The 24,561-nt window shown below is 38.2% G+C and overlaps 1 protein-coding gene across 1 annotated transcript in view; it reads right to left on the reverse strand.

Moving 5' to 3' along the window:
- Positions 1-240: 240 nt before the first annotated feature.
- Positions 241-24,561, reverse strand: part of LOC150087510 (lysosomal cobalamin transport escort protein LMBD1-like) — a 104,882-nt gene continuing 80,561 nt past the window's right edge. The window contains exons 13-15 of the mRNA XM_090372106.1: positions 10,078-10,138; positions 3,999-4,102; positions 241-1,100 (exon numbers count right to left, since the gene is read on the reverse strand). Coding sequence (XP_090228232.1) covers positions 987-1,100; positions 3,999-4,102; positions 10,078-10,138 — 279 coding nt within the window. The 3' untranslated portion in view covers positions 241-986. The remainder of the gene's footprint in view (positions 1,101-3,998; positions 4,103-10,077; positions 10,139-24,561) is intronic.

A 24,561-nucleotide genomic window follows, 5' to 3' on the forward strand; every position in this document is an offset into this window, starting at 1 on the left:
GGCCATTGACACAATTAACAGGCTTTTAGATGTTTAAAAAAATAATTTTTTAAAAGAATTAAACATTAATGCTATTTCAAAAACTTAAAACATTTTTTCTCAGTAATAACCACTCGATGGCAGATGTCTCTCTCTCTCTCTCTCTCTCTCTCTCTCTCTCTCTCTCTCTCTCTCTCTCTCTCTCTCTCTCTCTCTCTCTCTCTCTCTCTCTCTCTCTCCTTCCTTCCTTCCTTCCCAACAATATATCAAGAAGGGCAGATTTTTAAATTAAGAATGATTTCGGTGGAACTGTTTTCAGAGAGATAAACAATACTAAACTTAACTATACACTTAAATGATAACCTACTAAAAAGCCAAATATATCTATTAACAACTATAATAACATATATCATCACTTACCATTGCATGTGGTCTTAATAAGGATAACTTTGAAATCTTTTATCTACTGATATATATATATATGTATGTATGCTTAACTTGTTCCATAAACTAAAGTACAGTGAACAGACAACACTATTACATATTTAGTGCTCTTTGACTCAGCAGCTGCCATTCAAACATCATTTTTATTCATACAAGAATAATAGCTACACACATAACATACAAAGTAGATCAAGTATGTAAACACAACCAACTTCTGCCAGTCCTACTAAAAGACACCATGCTCTAAATATTTCCATGATGTTTCTAAAATAATTTCCAGTTCAATAAATTTTAAAAATAAATTTATATTTTATATTTGTGACCAATTTGAATTACACGTACCAATGAGCAGGTTAGCTGACTACTTAAAATTATAATAAAAAAGAGAAACACTATGTTAGGAGTCAGTGAAAACTTACAAAGTGGGTTGCTTATTAAATATAAAAGACTAATTAGAATTTCATCTATATACAAATGTGTCTTCAAACTAAAGTTCCACTTCCACTCTGTAATTCTGTACATTTCACTTGGCTTTTACACATTACTCTACCTACTGTACAAAGCTATGGTCTGATTAACTCATCATCACTTTCTTCCAACTCATCACTGTCTACCATGCCATGGATAGAGGAGTAACGTCCACGAATCAGACAAATAATAAAAGAGAGTACCACAACCTAAATTGGAACACAAATACATTAGATTAAAAAGTTTTAACATCCTTATTTATAAAATATTTCATAACAATTCAAATGTATTGAATATATTCTGAATAAGATTGATATTCTTCTTTTCCTTGGTTGGATTACTGTTTTTAAATCTTCTGATGTCAATGTTTGCTCAGATCGTGTCAGTGAAATTATACTTGTAAGGATGAAATTCTTTATTCTACCTTAAAATCTTGTCCTTTAACTAAACCTTGGTTTTCCAATAAATAACTGTTTATTTGGTTTTTTGGAGCATTAGCAACTAAGGCCATATTGCTCCGGGATATGTGGTGGTCATTCCTTGACCTTTCCGCATCTTCCGTATTTGGTGGTGACGGGCTCGAACCCCGGTCTAATCAAGAAGTGTGTGCTATGCACTGCTGCTCCTTCCCACCTGGCTACGGAGGCACCTCCAATAAATAACCAAGGCTGGTGTATTTATTGTATTTATGTTCATGATAAGAATCTTGCATAATTTAATTGGCTTGCATCCAAATCTTCAGTTTCATTTTCTACCTACAATAATGCTCACAACAATTGTAAAGCACTTATTAATCAAGTCTAAACTAGATTTTGAACAGACTAAGAGTAGAAATGGTAGTCAAGCATTCTGGCCTCTTGCCAAAGCTGTTGGCCAAAACTTTTAACCATCTCTACTCCAACTGTTAAAACATGATGGTTCTATTGTCAGCTCAGCTAAAGATAAAGCCGACCTGCTAAAATCCTACTTTTCTTCTAACTCTCATATTGATGAACTTGATAAACCACCTTCTACCATTCCCAATACACTCCATTCCATTCAATGTCTTCTGTGGTTTTCCAGCAAAAGGATGTTAGAAAATTTTTTAACAATCTTGATGCCAAGAAAGCCAGGTACTGATGGTATTTCTCCAAACCTGTGCTCCTGAGCTTACTCCTGTTCTGTGTCACCTTTTTACAATCTCCTTCTGTTTTGAAATTTGCTCATATCCAGCCAATTCCTAAAAAGGTGACAAATTCCTGCCATCCAGTTATTGTCCAATTGTACTTCTACTATTTCTAAAGTAATGGAGAAATCCATTAACTGCCAACTCCTAAACTATCCAAAAACTTTCCATCTGATCAATAATCACCAATATGGATTCCATTAGCGTTGATCCACTGGAGATAAGTTTCCCATCTATGGACAAATTCATGGAAAACTTTGGAGGAATTCAAGCAGTTGCTCTTGACATTTCAAAGGCTTTCAATCGTGTCTTGCATAAAGGTCTTCTAAATAAGCTCGAATCTTATGGTTTCCAACTGATTTTTGTAACTGGGTATTTAGTTTTCTCTCTGATCGCTCACTGTGTGTGTGATGGTAGATGGCTCTCTGTCTCCTAACTTCTTCACTAACATTGGTGTTTCCCAAGGTTCAATTATTTTTCCTACTGTTTTCCCCTCTTGTACTTCAGTTCTTTCTCCAACTCTCTTCCTCTTGTATATTAATGATCTTCTTCCATTGACTGGAAATCCTATCCATAGTTTTGCTGATGACAGTACATTGCATTCCACCTTCCAAGCTTGAGAAACCTTGTCCTGCACAAACAGCTTCAACTTCTCAAATATTCACTACCAATTCCTTAAATTCTGATTTCCAGGTAATCCTCCAGTAGGACAAAGATAATTTAGTAAATTTAAATTCTTCAAAAACTCAGTCCTGTCTTATATCTTGCAAAAATGATTCTTCTGCTTATCTTTGAAAAAACTCAGATTTTCAGACAAGATCACATATCATTCTTAGGGATTACCCTGACTTTTAATCTCTCTCTTGACATAAGCACATCAAAAATATTGCTTCCTCTGTATCCTAAAAACTGGGTCTCCTCTTTTGCTCTCGGCATTATTTTTCTTCTCAACTACTCACTCTGTACAAATCTGAAATCTCCCCTACCATGGAATATTGTTCCCACATCTGGAGATGTGTCCCCAAAATCTTTCTCAGACTTTTAGACTCCATTCAAAAGAGGGCAGTTAAGTTAATTAATGATCTATCTCTAACAGAGTGTCTCCACTCTCTTTTCATAGATGTTATATTTCTGCTGATGCCTTTTCTATAGATATCTCCATGAGCACTGTTCTTCTGAATTGGGTTCTATAATTCCCCCCATCTCACTCTTCCAAACCAGTCTGAACATGTGCTACAACCAGTCAGCATCCTTTTACTGTCCAACTTCAAACTCACAGAACCAACTTTTCTTCTTACTCATTTATTCCTTCAACTTTTGTTTTCTGGAACAACCCTTCACACATATTTCCTGAAAATTACAATCTACATAAATTTAAGTGTCAATAAGTATCTTCTTTCGTTGTCTTCCCAACCTTCAACTCATGCACAATACTAAATACTATAGGCTCTAATATCTTTTGTTTGGAATTTTCATAAAAAATTGTTCTTAACTCTGACATACTGTATGGCTGGTTCCTGATTATGTTCCTTCATACAGTTTGCATAGTTGTCAGTGTTGTTACTCATGAGAGAAAGTACTCTATTTGCACCCCCAATCAATTTTCTTTATTTGTTTTTAATGGTTTGTAGGGATTTCCAGAAACATTATGACAGTTTCATTTTTAATGATGACTTTCTCAAAGAAGATAGGGGATAATCAAAAATATTTTTTATTGCTTGATTTTATTGTTTTATTTCTGTCCACTTACACCATTTCATGGACACATTTATGCTCTGCATCAATAAACAGAGCTAAACATCTGCATTCTTGTTTTTTTGGTTATTGTTATCACTCTAGCTGAGTCTTGAAGTGATTACAATAGGTAGCATCCACTGTATACATATATATATATATATATATTGGTAATTACATAATTTAAAGTTATGTCAATACTGCTTACCCCTAGAAATACCCATGTTGCCCAGTAATAGGCACTTCCAAAAAACCAAGCCTTGTAAAAAAACCGAAGGAGAAGAGAGCTACCCCTTGTCATGATGCATTCATCTGTAAATAAAACAAGTATGCAAAATTAAAAAAAAAAAAAAAAAAAATCTCAAAACAAATATAGACAACAAATAATTCATAAAATATAATCTCTTAATGATATAAAAATTCACATTACAAACTTTTATTTAATCAAAATACTATTAACAGCCAAAGTTATTCACCTGCACTGAATTCGATTAATTTTCTTTATATAGCACAAAAGCAGGCTAACTCCAACTGTATTGTTACTTTATCTCCATATTTTTGATATTGGAAAGTTGCCATTTGCAATAAACTACAGATATACTGATAATGAATAGCATACAAATCATCTGAGTATTTCAGCTTAAATGTAGGGGGATTCTTAATTAAGTATCATTTACTTTGGGCTGAGAAATTCTGGTGTTTGGGGATTTCATAAGAACTGGATGTTCTTCTTCTTCTTCTTCTGTGTTAAGTTATGGGCCTTTTTTTTTTTTTGTCATCAAACCTTTTTTTGTTGCATAATAGTATTAGCAATATAAAAAAAAATCCACTTAATTTACCCATTCTTGCCAAGAATTTGTCCAAACCTTAAAATTTATTCATTTACCCACTTCCACAACACCTAGTGGAAGATTATTCATACAATCAGTTACTCTTTGGCTGAATACAAATTTCCATGGATCTATTCTGTAACCACCTCTTTTTTATTTATATCCCCTTGTGTTTGTGCCTGAGTCATTTGTTGCTTTTCTGTGCACCCTTTCCAATAGATGTGTCCTTTCTAAAATAAGGTTTCCAAAACTATATTCCAGATGTGGCCTAACCACTGCTTTATACAACAGGATAATCACCTCCCTGTCCCTGTCAAAGCTCCTGTACATCACGGACATAACCTCCATTGGCAGTTCTAGCAGCCTGTTTGCAGCACTGATCAGATATATACATACACAGGGTGGGGCAATTTTAAAACTGTTTTCTGGATACCAGTGGGTGAAGAAGATTGCATTACCTGACAAAACTCTTGTTCATATTATGCCATTTAATAACCATTGAACAGTGGAGAGGTGCACACGCTTTCACCATCAAGGCATTTTACAAAAATGATGACACTTATGCGACCACTTAATGTTTACTTTAAGGTGAAGCATCAACATCTTGTGCTGCCTGCCCATACCATTAAAATATGGGCATGTAATTTTGAAGAAACTGATTCTGCTCTCAAAAAGAAGCATCCAGGTAGAATAAGAAGTGCCTGTTGACCAGAAGACTGCTCTCATATGGAACCAAAGTGTCCTGCATGTTGGCATGTACTGTCATTGAACTTATCCAACAGGAGTATATATACAACAAATACTGCTGCAGAACTTAAATTTCCAACCTTACAAGGTACAGGTATTGCAAGAATTACCCTTGTGATCTCCTTATCTGTAGAAATTTTTTGTCAAGTAATGCTAACTCAAATGGATCACAAAGACTTTATTCACAATATACTGGTGACTGATGAAGCTCACTGTCACCTAAATAGTTTTGTGAACAAACTAAAACTTTGTTATTGATTGGAAGGAAAACCAATATGTATTACTAATTGTGTTAACAATGGTAACACAACTGCAAACACGACTGCAACTTTTTTGAGTGATGAACTAGCTAGTTTCCTCAAGTTAATGAGGCCAGTTGGTTTCAACAAGTTGGCATGACATTCATACCCCCCCCCCCCCAAGAGTCAATGGATGCCATATAATTGCTTTTTCATAACTGATCTCCAGGAATTGTGATATTTCTTGGCCTACAAGGTCCTTAAGACCTGTTAGCATGTGACTTTTTTGTCGCCATTCACAGAATACTGAAGATCTGAAAGAAAAAAATTAGTGGAGAAATTGCCGGAATTCATTTGGAATACTACACCGCATCATGGGAAACATGCATGCATGGAAGACTAGAAGAATGCCTGTGCAGAAATGGAAGTCACCTTGAGGATATCTCCCAAAAATAAACAGCATTACTATGTATTTAAGATGGCATATTTGTAATTTGGCAAATACAAATTCTTTAACTACTGATAGTTTAAAACTGCCCATTTCTCTGCTTCACCCTGTATTATACTGCACATATATTTTTATATGCAACTAAAACAACAATTGGTTTAGCAGATCATATATTTGTTATCTGCTGCAGGTAAATTAATGAAATTATTTTAGTTCACATAAGAATAGTGTTTACTGCACAAAAAAAATGTGTGAAATGATTGTTTCAAAGCAGGTTTCTTTTACAGAACACCACCCAAGTATTTATTGCAACAATTATTATTATTATTAGTGAGAATTACACAAAGAAACAAGCTTATACAGCATCAGACAGAGGGGGGGGGGAGAACTCATTATTTACTACACCTGTCCATCCTCTCTAACAATATCTAATTCTTCCTTAAATTTATTCAAACTACCCACTTCCACAACAACAGATGGTACTTTGTTTCAACAACCAATTACTCTCTGGCTGAAAGAAAATTTGTGCATATCTCTCATGTAGCCATCCTCTTTCAATTTAAGTTTATGTCCCTGTGTCATGTGTGTGTGTTTACTTGAGGAAGAGTAAGAATACCATAATCATTAAGTGTACTCAATTCATTTAAACACATCAGATTTTCTGGCAAGTGTGTAGTTTCCGAGTGCTGCAATTTGCAGAACCAAAGTGTTTTGTGGCAAGAATACCCCTTTGTGCTCTTCTTTGCAGCTGTTCCAAGATATCCACATCTTTCTTAAAATGAGGCTTCCAGACCTGTATGCAGTACTCAAGATGTGGCCTAACCATTATTTATACAATTAAGAAAATTTCAAGAAAGGAGAACTGTTTTAAATCAAAACACATCCTACTTAGCCAATTAGGCTGTACAGTGGTTATTCTAGTTGGTAATATGCTAATAATAATAATAAACAAGGAAGTAATGGTCATCCAACAAGCTGTACATCAGAAGATATTTACAAGCTGAGGCCTACCATCACAAATAGCACCAAAAATCAACTATAAATTTATTGGTTAGAAATTTATGGGAATATAATGCTAACCTTTACCTCTTTCCATACAAAACTCAAACCATTCAAGCATTAACAAATGAGAAAAAGAAAGACAAATGGAGTTTTGTGAAACAATATTTGAAATGTGTAACAATGATAATGATACCAGAGAATGTAACATGGCAAAGTGTTATGGTGGCCTCAGAGGCTCAACTATCCCAGAAACAGAGGAAATAGCAATAATTGGTAAATCAGTCCACAATACAAGTAAAAGTGCAATGACCTTCATATAACTGCCACAGATGTTCTGCAGATAGCAATCAATATGTGGAACATACTGATAATATAAGTTTCCGCCATTTCATCAGGATGAGACAGAGGTATTGAAGTTATATCTATACCTACACCAGAGGTATAGGTGGCCTCAGAGGCCACCTAACACTTCGCCATGTTGCATTCTCTGATGAGCAAAAATTTGTTGACATTTTTTGTTTCTCTTCTATTTTTGTCCTGTACTGATCGATAAAATGGAATTTGAACACAAAATTGAAGAATGGTGGTTATTCACTGATTCATCTGAAGTAAGTTTGAAGACTTCAATACCTCTGTCTCATCCTGATGAAATGGCGGAAACTTATATTATCAGTATGTTCCACATATTGATTGCTATCTGCAGAACATCTGTGGCAGTTATATGAAGGTCATTGCACTTTTACTTGGATTGTGGACTGATTTACCAATTATTGCTATTTCCTCTGTTTCTGGGATAGATGAGCAATAGAATAGCACTATGTTGTTAAAGGCTGGCTAGCAAGAGAGGAATTTATTACTGAGAAAAATAATTTCAAATATGTGCTGTTAGCAGATCCTCAGTGTGTCCTTCTCTCTTGCCTACAAAACTGGGCTGAATGAAAAATAGTGATAGCACTGAACAAAGAAAGTGATGGTTTAAATTATTTAAAGGAAAACTTTCTAAAAAATTAAGATATATAAAACTCAAAGGAAACTTCATTATCTGCAAGTCAACCTAAAATTACAACTTTTGTTTTTATTTGACATTACAAAACAGGTGAATGCACTATTCGATTAAAAAATTAAATTAGTAATTTTAAGTTGACTTAAGCCCAAGCCTGTTGCTATCAGCAGGGGGAACATAACTTCCCTAAAAAAATGATAGAATAATAGAATATAATGTAGGGTAGCATTTATTATCATATTTCAACTTCTGCAGTGAACACCACGAACTTTTACTAAATATAGGAAGTCCTTGTTTGTTGCCCCATTTTTGTCATTCATTAATCCATTTCAACTTGTCTATCATGTGATGTGATAGCTCACATCAGGTCATGTTGCTGTTAAATCAGGTTTGCTTTTGTGTATTTATTGAAGGTTTCTCAAAATTTCTTATAAATCTCATTGGAACTTTAATGCTACTTTCAATTATTTAAATATTTTTGAGAATAATTAAAAAAAAAAAGTTAAAAATATCTTCAGACATTTTAATATACTTATGATTATTAATGATATTAATAAAAATTTTCTAATGAAGTTTATAAGTAAGCATGAAACTATACTCTACTTAATCTAAACAGCCTGGAACAGCAACTAATAATTCTGTTGGAAAAGAAAAAGACTAAAAACATGACTTGGAAAAACAGTTGAACATTTTTTGCAGAATTGAAGCAAGCCAGTGGACATTGAATGGGATTTATCCATGCCACAAATTTTGGTGGATCTGCTTGCAAAAAAAAAAAAAAAAAAAAAAAAAGGCCTGTTGGTATTTTTTTTTTTTTTTTTTTTTTTTTTAGAAGTGCTGCACAATGCCATAGCCAAGTGGGCAGGTGCGAGGGTGCATAAGTACACGTGACTGGGGTTCAAGCCCATGACTGCTAAATACAGTACTGTTTCTTGTATTCTCTCTCTACCTTGTGAACTTCTTTGATCATGTTGTCATCCTGGAGTATAAACAGACAAAAAAATGTTACTTCATGGGTTCCACCAAAGTGACAAGAACAAGAAGCAATGTGGTTATGGAAAGAATAGAAAACTTTTAGCCACCTGGATCGAGGATATGAATTAACAACATACGCCCATTAAGATGAGGATAATTATGAACAAGACACTGAGTTTACACCTGACTGAAAAGCAAGAATTTGGCACAAGTACAAATGAAGCAGCTTTTAATGCCAATCATGGTTACTTCGATCAATTTCTTGTTAAAAAGAATTTTACAAGAGAAAGATAAGAAAATAAAAAGATCGAAAATCAAATCTTTCTTTAAGAAAAATAAGGCCACAGTACCGAGTCTTTGCAGATATAAACTGATGAATTTTTTGCTTATTTATAGCTTACATTATATGAAGTTTATACTAAGGAGAAAAACAGCTGGAAATTTAAGAACACGAATTATGTAGGAGGGAAGGAAAGATGTCCACAGAGTGAGGAAGGGGTTGAGCCACCAACTGCTTTTATATTTAGTAATATTTTTATATTTTATTAAAAGTGATATAAAAGGTAAAGGTAAACTGCAGCCACTATAAACTCACTGCAGGATGGAAGCCTCCTCAACAATTCATGTTGAAGAATATGGACACTATCTGCCACACTAGTCCAGTATGGGTTGGCAGATTGACCGTATTTAGCAGTCAGGGGCTTGAACCCCGGTCTACTCAAAGAGAGTGTGCTAGTGCACTCCTGTTCATGACCACTCGACTACATGACCTTAAAAGAACATTTGTGCTTTTTATGCACAAAAATATATTCTTCCTCCCTTTGGAACATATCTTTTGTACAATGCATGTCACATAAGTTAATACATATGGAGGTTGATCGGCTTCACTGTTAATTTTTATTGTTTGTTGTGGTTCTAAGAATGTAACTATAACAAACAATGAACTTCCTGTATATGACAGTGTTTCATTTTTTCAAAATAAAGCCTTGTTTAATCATTTGTGTTTTCAAAATAATAGCATATGACATAAAAATTCAAAGTACCTGGTGGGGCAGTGGCATCACATCTTACAACTGCTGATGTTTGATTTCCTGAAGCCTTAGTCTAATAAGAAAAATAAACATATATAAAGCAAAAATACCTTCCTTAATATTAAAAAAAAAAAGAAGCAAATAAAGTACCTTCTTTTTAAATTCTCCATTTTTAAGATACAAATGTATTGCATTAAAAGTAAAATGATAGCTACATATTGATTTATGCTGTAGGTTGTAATATTTTTGATAAGCACTCATGTGGACAGTTCATTTTAAAAATGAAATGTTCAAGAAACTAAAGGGCAATAGCAACAATTTTTCACAGACTGCTAAATGGATATCTATATAATGAGATCAAATAAGACTGATATCATATTACACTAGCTGACAGCAATTACAGTTGAATATAACAGTCATAGAACAATAACAATACCAGTATAAACACTAATTTGTTGGCATTATGCTTTTGGAATGTAATGAATTAACGAATTAACTGTATGAACAACTATGAATAGAAGAAGATAATAAAGGAGATAAAAGTTGTTTGAAGAAAATATTATCAGTATAAAGCTGAATGCGTGAGTAATATTTTTGCCTTAATGAGATACAACTTCACTACAATGATATAAAACAGTGGGCAATTATAAAATCTCAGAATATTATCGCATAAGATAAATCATGGATTAGACATTATTAAACTTTATGATCCAAAATAAACACAACTAAGTGTCAGGAAACACAAACACTTCCCAATCACAGACAAAATTTTATACTCCTCTTTCTGCAGGAAAGGTTATGCTGATTCTAGGTGCTCAAGCACTTTGTTATACTTGAGGAATGCAACTTGACAAATAAGGGCTAGGCAATAGCTAGTTTCTGCAACAGGATAACTGCTAGACTGACTGCATATCCAAGAGATACTAATGACCACTGGACATACATCACTGAAACATCCATCCTATATTTCAATATAATTTTTGGGCATTGACCTTAAAATAAAAACTAAGAGCACAAAAATTTGGAGTGATATGGACGGAAAAAAAAAAAAAAAAAAAAAGTTGGCCATTACACTGAAGAGAACATTGAAAAATGGCTTGTTGCACATTTGTGAAGTGCAACAAGCTGCATTATAGTAAAACACCACTAATCTGGACTGGACTGCTTTCTTTTTTTGTGTATGCATTTTATTTATGCAGAAAGATTTTTTCTAACAAATTTAATAATGCAATTCAGAACTTCTTTCAGAATGGTTGCAAATGGTTAAAAGAAGTAAAATCATTTAAAAGGAAAAAGTAAATGCAAATGAAAACATTAACAGATTTTTAATTGTTATAAAATGCACATCCTTCTGATGAAATTTTATCATGTGCCTTTTTTTACCTTCCATTAAGAGTCTTCATTACAAACTACATGCCAGGAAGCTAAAGGCAGCTATGAACAATTATACCAAAGGAAACAATTGAAGAACTTGGTTTTCTTAAAGGATCCTGACAAGAGGAGAAAAGAAAATGGCCAACATTACAAATTATAAAATAAAATGTACTATTTACTACTGGACTGCTAGTTGGAATGAAGTATAGCAGAGCATAATAGTAAATGCATGGAAAAGCTATTAAATCAGGAAATGTTCTTATTTATTTTGATGGAAACAAATATAAAATGTCAGAAAACATTACACAACAGTGGTTTTTGTTTGTTTGTTATTTGGATTTTAGGAGCATTAGCAACTAAGGCCATATTGCTCCGGGAAATGCGGTGGTCATTCCCTGACCTGTCCGCATCCTCCGTATTTGGTGGTGACGGGCTCGAACCCCGGTCTAATCAAGAAGCGTGTGCTACGCACTGCTGCTCCTTCCCACCTGGCTATGGAGGCGCCCATAACAGTGGTGAAAAGGATATTAGCACTAACATTAGTAGTGGAAAAGGATTCAAGAAAGCAAGCTTATATAGCATCAGCCAAAAAGGGGAAAAAAAATAAATAATAATAAAACCACACCCCACGACACCCCTGGCAACAGTTTGTCCGATTCTTCCTTGAATTTATTTAAACTATCAACTTCCATGACAACAGATGGAAGTTTGTTCCAGCAATCAACCAACAGCTGGCTAAAGGCAAACTTCAGCACATCTATTCTGCAACCATCCTTCTTCAGTTTCAATTTGTGCCTCCTCGTATGTGGTCTGATCAAGAGGAAGCATTTGATCAGCACTGAGCTTGCTCAATCCATTCAAAGCCTTAAACACCTTAATCAGATCACTTCGCAGGTGCCTAGTTTACAGATGCTGCAATTTGCAGAACTGAAGCCTTTTTGGTAAGAGCACCCCCCTTTGTTCCCCTACCAACCTCGTTGCCCTTTTCTGTATTCATTCCAGCAGCTCCATATCCTTCCTAAAGTGAGGCCGCCAGACCTGTATGCAGTACTCACGATGTGGACTGACCACTGCTTTTTACAATGGGATAATCATCTCCATATCCCTACTGGCAAAATTCCTATATATCACTGACAAAGTGATATACAGGAATTCCCCATGAGCTGTCCTGGTAGCCTGTCTACACTGCTCAGAGAACTTCGTATCAGACTACACAATTACCCCCAGGTCTTTTTCATTTTCCACTACCCTGAGTGTAGTGTACCCCACAGTACGTTACTCTGGGGTTATTGCTACCCATATGCAGTACCTTGCATTTGTCAACACTGAATTTCAACTGCCATTTGTCAGCTTGTCTCCCTGATTTTCCTAGATCTTGTTATAGTGGTTTACCTTTATTAACATTAATCACCCTGCCAACCTTTGTATCAATTAAAAACTTAGATATTAAGCCTGATATACTTTTATCAATAAATTATAGAGAACAACAATGGGGCCAACACTGAACACCAGGGCACTTCACTAATAATATTAGTCCACAAAGTGCAGTGTTTGTTAATAATTACCCCGTCTTCTATGATTCAACCATTCATTTATCCATAACAGTAACTTTTTTTTTTAATGAAAACCCCAAATGAGTAATTACAGACCATTTAGTTTAACTTCTGTTCCGGGGAAAATAATGGAGTCACTGGTTAAAGATGCATTGCAGGATCATCTAGACAAGACTGCAGCAATAATTCAGACACAGCATGGGTTTGTTAAGGGAAAGTCTTGTCTGACAAATTTGATAGGATATTATGATGTGGTTACAAAGGAACTGGATGCAAAAAATAATTTTGATCTCATATATTTGGATTTCAGGAAAGCTTTTGACACTATTGCACATGGAAGACTATTGTACAAATTGGAGCAGAATGGTATTAAGGGTAAGTTGCTACAATGGATAAAAGGATGGCTAAGTGGGAGAAGACAGAGGGTGGTTATCAATGGGTGCTGTTCTTCGTGGACTAATGTTATTAGTGGAGTCCCACAGGGTTCGGTGTTGGGTCCACTGTTGTTTTGTATATTTATCAACGATATTGATGAAGGTATATCAGGCTTAATGTTGAAGCTTGCAGATGATGCAAATGTTGGCAGGGTTGTTAATGGCAGTGTGCTACTGCAACAGGATCTAGATAATTTGGGCAGATGGGCTAAGAAGTGTGAACTGAAGTTTAACCTTGACAAATGCAAAGTACTGCATATGGGTAGAAGGAACCCCAGAGAAACGTACCAACTGTGTGGTACTACACTTAAGGTGGTAGAAAATGAAAAAGACCTGGGAGTAATTGTGCAGTCAGATATGAAGTTTTCTGAACAATGCAGACAGGCTGCAAGGGCAGGTCATGGGGTTTTGTCAATGATATATAGGAATTTTGCTAGCAGGAAAAAGTAGGTGATTGTCCCTATGTATAAAGCAATGGTCAGGCCATGCCTTGAGTATTGCGTATAGGTGTGGAGGCCTCATTTTAGGAAGGATGTAGATTTACTTGTGCGTGTACTGAGAAGGGCAACAAGACTGGTGAGGGGAATGAAGGGATCCTCTTACCAAGAGAGGCTTAAGTTCTGCAAATTGCAGTGGCTGGAGACTAGGCACATGCACAGTGATCTGATTGAGGTGTATAAGGCCTTGAATGGGTTGAGCACGTTGAATTCTGATGGGATCCTTCCACTTGTTCAGATTATGAACCTAAGGGGGCATAAATTCAAATTAAGAAAGGACAGATGTAGAATAGATGTGCGGAAATATGCCTTTAGCCAGCGGGTGGTTAATTGCTGGAACAAACTTCCATCTGTCGTTGTGGAAGTTGATAGGTTAAATAAATATAAGGAGGAACTGGACAGGCATTTGGAGGGAATGGTGTAATTTTTTTTTTTGGCTGATGCTGCATAAGCTCATAACACTTGCTTTCTTGCATTATATGCCACTACTACTACTACTATTAGACGTGAACTTCTGTAGACTGTAATTTTCAGGAAATACGTATGAAGGAAGATTGTTCCAGAAAACGGCAGTTGAATGAATAAATGGGGAAGATGAAAAGTTGGTTCTGTGAGTTTGAAGTTGGACAGTAAATGGATGTTGGTGGGTGGCAGCATGTGTTTGGACTGTTTTGAAAGAGAGAGTGGGAATTATAGAAGCCAATTCAGAAGAACAGTGCCCATGGAAGTATCCGTAGAAAAGGCATGCAGCAGAAACAGTGCGTCTATGAGACAGAGAGTGGAGAGAGACTGTTAGAGATGAGTCTTTAATTAACTTAACTGCTCTCTTCTGAATGGAATCTAGACGCCTGAGAGAGGTTTTGGGGGCACCGCCCCAGACATGGGAACAATATTCCATGGTAGGGCGGATTTGTGATTTGTACAGAGTGAACAGCTGTTTGGAAGAAAAGTAATACCGAGAGCAAAAGAGAAAACCAAGTTTTTTAGATGCAGAGGAAGCAATATTTGTAATGTGCTTGGGCCAAGAGAGAGAGGAGAAGTCAGGATAATCCCCAAAAGAGATATATCATCTTGCCTAGAAATTGGAGTGTCACCAAAGATAAGCACAGGAGTAGAAGAATCCTTTTTGTGAGATTAAGACAGGACTAAGTTTTATAAGGATTGAAACCAACTAAGTTGTCTTTGCCCCACTGGAGAACCACTGCAGATCAGCATTTAAGGAATTGGTAGCAGATATTCAAGAAATTGAAGCTGAATGAGCAGGGCGAGGTTTCTCAAACTGGAAAGTGGAATGCAATGTGCTATCATCAGCAAACCTATGGAAAGGATTTCTGGTCAATGGAAGAAGGTCATTAATATACAAGAGGAAAAGAGTGGGGGAAAGAAATGAACCTTGGGGGACACCAGAATTAGTGAAGAAGTTAGAAGACAGACAGCCATCTACACCCTCAGCGAGTGGTCAGAGAGAAAACTGGATAACCAATTACAAAAAACAGTGGCAAATCATAAGATGGAAACTTGTTTAGAAGACCTTTAGGCCAAACACGATTGAAAGCCTTTGAGATGTCAAGGGCACTTGACACCTGTGTTTCACTGAACTTTTCCATTGAATTTGTTCATAAATGGGTAACATACCCCAAGGGGCTCACATCTGGTGAGTACGGGCTTGGCACACCCAGGGTTCTGAGCATATCATCATACTTCTCTTTCTTGGCGATTCCCTTCTATTTCTGACTCTCTCTCTCTCTCTCAGGGGTAACTCAGAAATTTTTTTTGGCTGGTGCAGCAAAAGCCACAGGCTTCCTTGCACCATATGGCTAATTATAATAATAATAAGCCAGAATATCACCAGTGGATCGACACTGACTTTTTTACACACCTGTCAGGCCTGCCTGAAGAAGGTAAAACACGTAATAATATGCAATGGAGACTGCAGCCGATCCCGATGCGGAAATTGCTCAGGACGGTCACTAATTTCTAAAATGACAAAGGTAACTAAAGAGCGTTACGTTTGTGCCCAATGCCAGTGCAAACCTGCCCCGAGGGTCGCCACAGAAGCTAACATGCTGCCAGAGCAGAATGACGACCCCGAAGACTCTACATCACTGAATACAGATGTTAACACCGTACAGTCACTAGATGGATCTATAACAGAACAAATCCATTCACTGCGCCTAAACCTGGAGGCAATAATGGCAGAACAGAGCAATCAAATCACTACCATTGTCAGAGGATAAATCATAGAAGTATGGTCCCGAATGGAGCATGTTCTGGTAAATCTTCATGTAGAACATGAGACAACGAAGGCTAAGCTAGAAGCTTATCTTGAAGGAAGGGGGAAAGAAATGCCACAGCGCTCCCTATCCTACGCCCAAGCGCTGAGGACAACTCCAGATACAACCGCAAGCATCAAACTACCATCAACAAAGAAGAAAACACTACTCAGCACGCCACATCTAGTCATAATAAAGCCAGTGGAAAACTCGACAATAGACAGTAGCGAAGCAGTAAAAACTACCGTTGTCCAGAAACTGGCCAAGGACTTTAAAACCACAAGAATAAAGTCCATCTGAAAAACAAGAAATGTTGGAGTAATCATTGAAACAACAACCAAGCAAGAGGCTCATTCTATCATCACCAATCCAACAGTCAGTACCCTAGGTCTTACAGCAGAAATCCCTAAAAAGAGAGGCCCATCCATACGTATATTTGATGTGGGCAAGGATATCACTCCAGAGAACATCACAGATGAACTCTTCAACAGAACTTCCAAGAATTAACTGACATAAGTAATGCCAAGGAACACATCAAACCAAAATATCACACTAGCTCCAAGTGTCCCCAGCTATACAATTGGGTGGTGGAGCTTTCTCCACAGGCATGGAACATCCTCAAACTACAGGACAGAGTCTTTATGGGTTGGAGCAGTCACCGCTTCTAGGAGCACGTGCCTGTTCCAAAGTGCTTCCGATGCTGCCATTTTGGGCACACCACCCACACATGCATGCAAACTGTGTCTACCTGTGGGCACTGTGCCCAAAAAGGGCATGACTATAATTCTTGCCCAAACAGATCCACAGATGCAGTTTGTGCAAACTGCAAAGCAGCAAAGCTCGATGCAGCACATTCTCTCAGGGACAGTAAGTGCCCTGTTTATCTAAAAGCTAAGAGGAACCAACAAATAAAGACCGATTATGGCAGCACGCCCTAAATCATTCAACAGCAATATCATAAAGTTTATCCAACTAAATGCCCAGCGAGCCCGTGCAGTAAGTGCCCAAATTAGAATCAGGGCCGAAGAGGAAAATGCTGACATATTAATTCTACAGGAGCCACATACCCATTCAAAGCTAGTCAGGGGATACCTCCTGACTTTCAAAATCATACATACAGATGAAGACACGCCCTGGGCTGCCATAGCTGTCCGTAACCCTAACATCATGGTTACAAGGATTTCCTCCCTATGCACTGCATGGGCGGCGTGTGCCCATGTAATTTGCCCGTTGGGAGCCTTCTACCTCATCTCCCTCTACTGCAGACCTGGCCAAGATATCACTCCAACAATAAATTATCTACGTACAGTCCTTGCTACACTTCCCAACAGCAAGATTATCCTTGGGGCAGATGTAAATTGCCACTCTCCTACCAGGTACAGCCTGACCACTGATCGCTCTGGGTGCCACAATGGGCAGCTTCTTGAAGATTTCCTGGCCACTTCTCCCTTCCTGGTTCTGAATAAGCCCAATAACCTGCCTACCTATTCCAGCACTCTGTGGGAATCCACAATAGATATCTCCATAGCTACATGATCCATTTCCAGCAAAATTTCTGGGTGGCAGGTCAATGAGGCCTGGACCACCTCAGATCACAGAGCTATTACATTTCAACTCAAGATCCATTGATCCAACTCCACCACCTCACTACAATATTAGTCGCTATGCCATTAACAAGGCCAACTGGGAAATCTTTTGCTCCACGCTGCAGTCCATGATCCAGAACCACAACTCTTCTGATCTTCCAGCACTGGACCCCAACCAACATCAAAAGCTCACAACAGAAATCATCATCCAGGCATGCAATCAATCAATTAGAAAGAAAAGACCAATGCCTAATGCCGTCCCATGGTGGTCCCCAGAGCCGGAGCACCTTCGCCGAATTGTACACTCCAAAAGAAAAGCCTTTCAGAGAGCTCGTACCTCTTGGCCCCCAAATGAGGTCAACACCCTCCGTGAAGAATATCGAAGAGTCAGAAACGACTACACCTCCCTTATAAGGCAGTGTAAAAGATCATCTTGGGAACGACTCGTCAAAACGACTGGCAATACTGAACCCTGGGGGGTGGTGTACTGCATCACCACCAACAAGCTCCCGAGGGGCGAAGTTATCCAATCCACCCTCACACCAAACGGCACTATGACTACATCGTGGGAGCAGTCTATGGCCAATATTCTGGACACACTTTTTGGTACAGATACTGATCCTCTGACAGTACAACAGCAAGAAATATGCCAGGCAAACAACATCTACTTTAACAATGCTGTAGAAGATCAATTTACCACCGATGAACTGCAGCAGGCTCTTACCAAAATGAAAGAGAGGAAATGTCCCGGACCAGATCTCACTGAACCCGAAGTCCTTAAAAAGACCGCCCAAATTAACATCCAGTTTCTACTCGACCTCTTCAATAAGTGCTTGTCCCATGGATCTTTCCCAGAAGAATGGAAAAACGCCAATGTAAAACTGATCATAAAAAATCCGTCTAAACCGCTCCAACAACCAGAGTCATATCGACCCATTGCCCTTTTATCCATGGTCAGTAAACTGAACGACTACTCCTAGTATGGCTCCAAGACCATTACACCAAAGCTGGGCTCCAGTCCAACTTCCAGTTTGGATTTCGACCGGGGCGTTGCACAGAAGACGCACTGCAAATGATCATCTCTGCAGTCTCAACTTCTACCTCCAAATACTACCTACTAATAGCAATAGATTTCACAGGAGCATTTGACAGGCTCTGGTGGGCAAGTATCCTTCGCAGACTTAGGCAAGTATACCATTAAATTTATACAAATGCATCGAAAACTACTTATCAAATAGGAAAATTACAATCTCCTCAACGTACCGAAGAATTACCAGGTCAATCTACAGAGGTTGCCCCCAGGGTTCAGTCCCTGGTCCTTTTTTGTGGAACATTGTCCTGGATGAGCTCCTTGGACTGGACTTAGGTCCTGTAGCTATACAAGCCTTTGCTGATGATGTGACCATCTCGATTGAGGCTGACAGCAGAGCTTCTCTGGAAGCCAGAGGAAACCAGGCACTTCAAATCCTTCAGAACTGGGCAGCCCTACACAAACTAAGACTCTCACCCCAAAAGACACAATCCATTCTCCTGAAGGGATCACTGCAGCCTACTAGAAACCCCACTATCAAACTTCAAGGCCAAACCGTCAAGCTAGTTTCTACGTTAAAACTACTGGGAATAGTACTTGACCCTAAGCTCACTTTCTCTCCGCATCTTGCACACCTCCACGCGAAAGTGAGAAACTACACTGCTCTCATCGCACGGGTGAGTCGTCGCGATTGGGGATTGAACCGACGCACCCTTAAGATTCTGTATAAATCAATCTTCCTTCCCTTCATAACGTATGGATCAGGGGTCTGGTTTCGCAGGGCAACTCTTTACAACAACAAACGTAAACTGGGAACCATCCAGCACACCATCCTTCTTACTATTACAAGGGCATGCTGCACAGTTAGCAACCCAGCCCTTCAGGTTCTTGCGGGCGTCCTTCGGCTTGATCTGGAGGTTTTTCGAAGGGGCCTCCACTACTGTCTATCCAGGTTTATACCAGCAACTATCCTTGGACACTCCATCAATAACCTGAATGAAATCAGGCAGGAAAAGAAAAAAATTGCCATCCTACTACTTCAGACCTGGCAGGACAGATGGACTGCTACCGACAAGGGCCTAATCACCAAGAAATTTATACCGTATGTGAATGCCGTATTTCCTAAATCTCCAACTTGGTTTTCTCCTGGTCTTTATACCACCTACCTCATCACTGGACACAGATCAATAAACCATAAATTAACATCCATGGGAATCATTGACAACCCCTACTGTGCATGTGGTGAAATAGAAGACTGGAACCATCTAGTATATACCTGTCAACACTATGAGGACCTCCGCAGCATCCTGTTTACTCGTATCCAAGATAACCCTCAAGGAAACGAACACTTATTCATCACAGAAGAAAACTACTACTATGAGTTTACCAAGTTTGCACAAGCCCTCTTCACAAGACGGAGCACCCTATTGCCAACACAAAATAGGAACAACCCAAACATCTGATCCTAACCTAACTGGCAAAACCGATCTTAACCTGGATAGGATCAACTGGCGCATGGACCACCTCATTCTTCAGTGGCAACTTGCACACGGCTCTCTTGCTGTCTTATTTATCGTCCTTCCCGGGTTCCCCTTTCAACTGATGGCGCTTATTGCTCCATTGATAACCTGGAGGATACCTTCGCCTACATCTTCCATATTTCTAGCTATACCCTCCTTTCTTGCGTACACTCTGTACTTCCCCGACTCTACCTTTTTTTTTTTTTTTTTTTTTTTTGTCTCCATCCAGGAAGCTCTGGCGACCCTGGCGGAGACAAGCCAGAGAATAATGGGCAGACTGGCTACCTCCTAGTGGTGTGTGCGGGCAACGTGGAGTCCCACTAGGGGCCCTGCGGCCAAATGCCAGGATACACAACAGAACCTAACGCAATATGTCATATACAACACACAACACTTTTCTGGCATTTACAGTAGTACTGTATTCCTTCACAGCGAACATATGGCGCAGATGTGGGAAACCACAGGTGACACCTGACCCTAATACTATGCACACTATGACAGAATCCATACTGGCGATCGTTAATCAGATGGAAGGTTTCTAGGTAGTTTTAAGAGTTGGCGGTTAATTGATTTTTCCATTTTAATTTAGAAAGAGTAGAAGTAATTGCAATGGGACGATAATTGGATGGGAGGGATTTGTCACCCTTTTTAGGAACTAGCTGGATATGAGCAAATTTCCAAGCAGTAGGAAAAACACCTTTTGCACTTTTTGAATAAGAAAGTGAAAAAAGGCGGCAAATAACAGGAGTAAGTTCAGGAACACAGGTTTTGAGAACAAGTGGAGAAATATCATCAGGACCTGGAACTTTCTTAGCATCAAGATTCGTCAAAATCCTTCCTTTTGTTGGAAGACCACAGGAGGCATTGAATGGAGCGTGTTGGGAATGGTGGGAGGTGTTTCAACAAGATCATTAATACATGAGTTGGAAAAAAAATGGGATGCTAGCAGGTCAGCTTTATCCTTGCTGAAGTGACAACAGAACCAGCTGGTTTTGACAGAGGTGGGAGGAGAGATAGGCAAAACCGTGCCCAAATAGCTTTGGCAAGAGACCAGAATGCTCGGCTACTATTAGGGCAAGAAGCAAGTTTTCTACTCTTAGCCTGTTCAAAATCTAGTTTGGACTGATTAATAACTGCTTTACAATTTTTGCAAGCTTTGGTGTAGGCAGAAAAAAACTGAAGAATTGGAAACAAGTCAGTTACGATATACAACATTTTTCTTTTCTTGAAGAGTCTTAGTATATTTATTGAAAACCAAGGTTTAGACATAGGATCAGATTTTAAAGTCGAGTGTGGAATAAAGGATTCCTACAAGAATAATTTCACTGACACAATCTGAGCAAATGTTGACATCAGAAATTTTGAAACAGTAATCAGATCAAGGAAAAGAAGAAAAGAAATCTCGCAGGTCATCCCATTTTGCATTCTTGTAATACCAAACACAAGAGGTTGGGAATAGCCATGAGATAAATGCTCCATTGGAGAAGAGACATTCACCAAGTTGTGATCTGAGGTGCCTAAAAGACCACTCACTTTGACCGTGTACTTAGAAGGGTTGTTTGCGAGAAAAAGATCAAGTGTATTGGCTGTATGGTTAGTATTGTCCCTTATTCTTGTAGGTAAATGAACAATCTGTGCGAGGTGATTAGAAATTGTAAAAGCCTCAGTGTCTCAATCAGCTGGGTCGGTGTGACTAGAAAACGGAAGCCAGCTGGAGCTGTGAACATTAAAATCACCAAGGAAAATAACCTCACTGTTAGGAAAGTTGGACAGGAGAAAGTCAAGTTGCAAAGAGAGGAAGTCAAAGAGCTCCAAGTGATTAGTGGAGTTGGGAGAACGGTAGAGACAACAGATGAATTTTACACAATGAGGTAGAGAGATTTTAAGCCAGAGAAGATCGAAAAGAGGAGATTCCAAATTACCAAGTCTCTGACATGGAATATGAGAACAGACATATGCACAAGTACCACTTTTGAGGCAAAAGGAATCATACAGCGAATAATTTGGGCAACCGAGATGAGCAGTGGTTAAACCAACCGATAACTGAGATTCTGTCAGAAAAAGTACATGGGGTTTGGCAGACTAAGTGGAAATGGATATCATTGAGATTAGAACTGAGACCACGTATATCTGTGAAATGAACTAGGAAGTATTTAGGAGGTTTAGATCTTTTCGCAGATAAGTTTGCTCTATTAGTTTGACAATTCATGGTGTGTTCAATAGTAAGAAAAAGTGTGGGGGGGACACGATGTATGAAGTAATGAAATTTTTGGATATGGTGCACACATGGTAAGAATATACCCAGATCTTTGACATAACATGGCTTCAACAATGCCCCACGCATATGCTACTTGGACTCCCTCCAGTCACTATCTGGCAGAGTAGAGGTAGCAGATTATACACTAGCTGATCCAGAAGTCTCCTAAAGAATTACCAATAGGTTCGGTCCGGCGTACTAACTAGCGGCCGGCCTGTGAACACCGTTTTAGAGCTGTACCCTCAAAATGTAAGGAAGTTTGGATCTCGTCACGGTGTTCATCATAACCTCAAAAGACATCAATCATACTGCATGATGGAAGAGAACTTGTCCTTAATGGTACACTGCTCCAATTTGTACAGCAGTCTTTTATGTGCAATGGCATCAAAAGCTTCCCTGAAATCCAAGTATCTATATATTTAATAAAGAAGCCGTTTTCTTTCGTCAGTCTTTTTTTTTTTTTTTTTGTAGTGGTTGGCGCATCGGCTTCTGTGGCCATGGTGCACCTCCCAAGGTTTTTGCAGTACTTTGATCCAAGCCCGAGGCGGGATTCAAACCAGTGACTTTTGGGTTGCCAGGCAGGCACTTTACCCACCCGGCTAGCCCAGTCGACTTTCGTCAGTCAGTGTGAACAATAGGCTTAACCAATTGGGCTGGAAGTGGTCTCAAATTAAAGCTATTTCTTCCTAGGTGTGCACAAAGTTGTTAAAATTCAGAACAGTTTTATTTTACGGAACAGGCCAGTTTTGTACTACAAATGAGAATATTTTGTAGTATAGAACTGTAGTACAATAATTCACTTCATAGATGGAGCCACAGGAAGATGTTAACTGTTAAACAATCAGTTGTCTAGGTTGATAAGCATTTTTTCAGATTAACAATTTGCACGTTAGCACAATCATGTCCTTTGTTTCAGAAAAAAATAAAAAAATAATCTCTACTAGCACTGCCTACCTTAAAAGGAAGAATTAATCATTAGTATTCCATTGCACTGCTTGCTCACTATATGTCCTCAAGTTGTGCACACGAGCTCATACGCTCAGTGTCATTTGTTACGTTTAGTACGTTTAAACCATTCAGAACTCATCATTTTATCGTTATCAACTTCGAGTTTATTTGTTTTTTTTTTATGGTGAGTAATAATTTTAGGATTTAGAATTATGTCACAGTCAGGAAGACGTGTCTGCCACCACGCTACTCTGAATGATCGTGTTGAACGTCATTGTGGTGAAAAGATACATGCCTTTTAGTGTTTCTGCAAATGTATTCAGGAATTGGTCTGAAATGGTGAAATCAAAGATTATTTATAAGTTTCCTCAGATACAAGAAATGATAAAGGATTCTATGTACTGGTTATCTGCTTACAACATAAGGATTCAACACGTACCGGCTTACTTGCTTACAACAAAACATGCACTACATTTCGTTAGAACAGCCAGAGAAAGCTTTATATTTGCATACATACTAATGAGGGAACAATATAATTTAAAAGAGAAATTGAGGTATGCATTAGTTTCAGATCTGTAGTTGAGAATTTTTTTTAGAGATAATAAAGATCCGGACTACTAGACTACAGTTGAAAATATGTTGGCGAACTTCAAGAGGTTGGACCACATTATTGTCACGGTACATGTTTACACTTCCAAAAATGGCACTTCCACATTTGGAAGTGTAAGTGAAGAACAGGGTGAGAGGTTTAAACAGGACATTAAACACATGGAGATGAGGTACCAGGGGAGTTGAAATGTCAACATCAGGGCTGATATTTGCTGGATACTGAAGAGGTACTGTACAGTAGAAGCATCGGCAAGAAAACAAAACAATAATAATGAAAGTTTGACCGAGTTTTTATAGCGAAAGGTGAGTTTTTAGTGTACTTTTTTAATATTCTGCCCTTTCCAGTAGTATTTTATAGAGATGACAATGAATTGTCCAAAATTTTCAGGAAAATATCAGGCATTAAAAACTGTGC

The sequence above is a fragment of the Mastigoproctus giganteus genome, chromosome 4 (assembly GCF_048544385.1).
Source record: "Mastigoproctus giganteus isolate SK-2022 chromosome 4, ASM4854438v1, whole genome shotgun sequence".
Lineage (NCBI taxonomy): Eukaryota > Metazoa > Arthropoda > Arachnida > Uropygi > Thelyphonidae > Mastigoproctus > Mastigoproctus giganteus.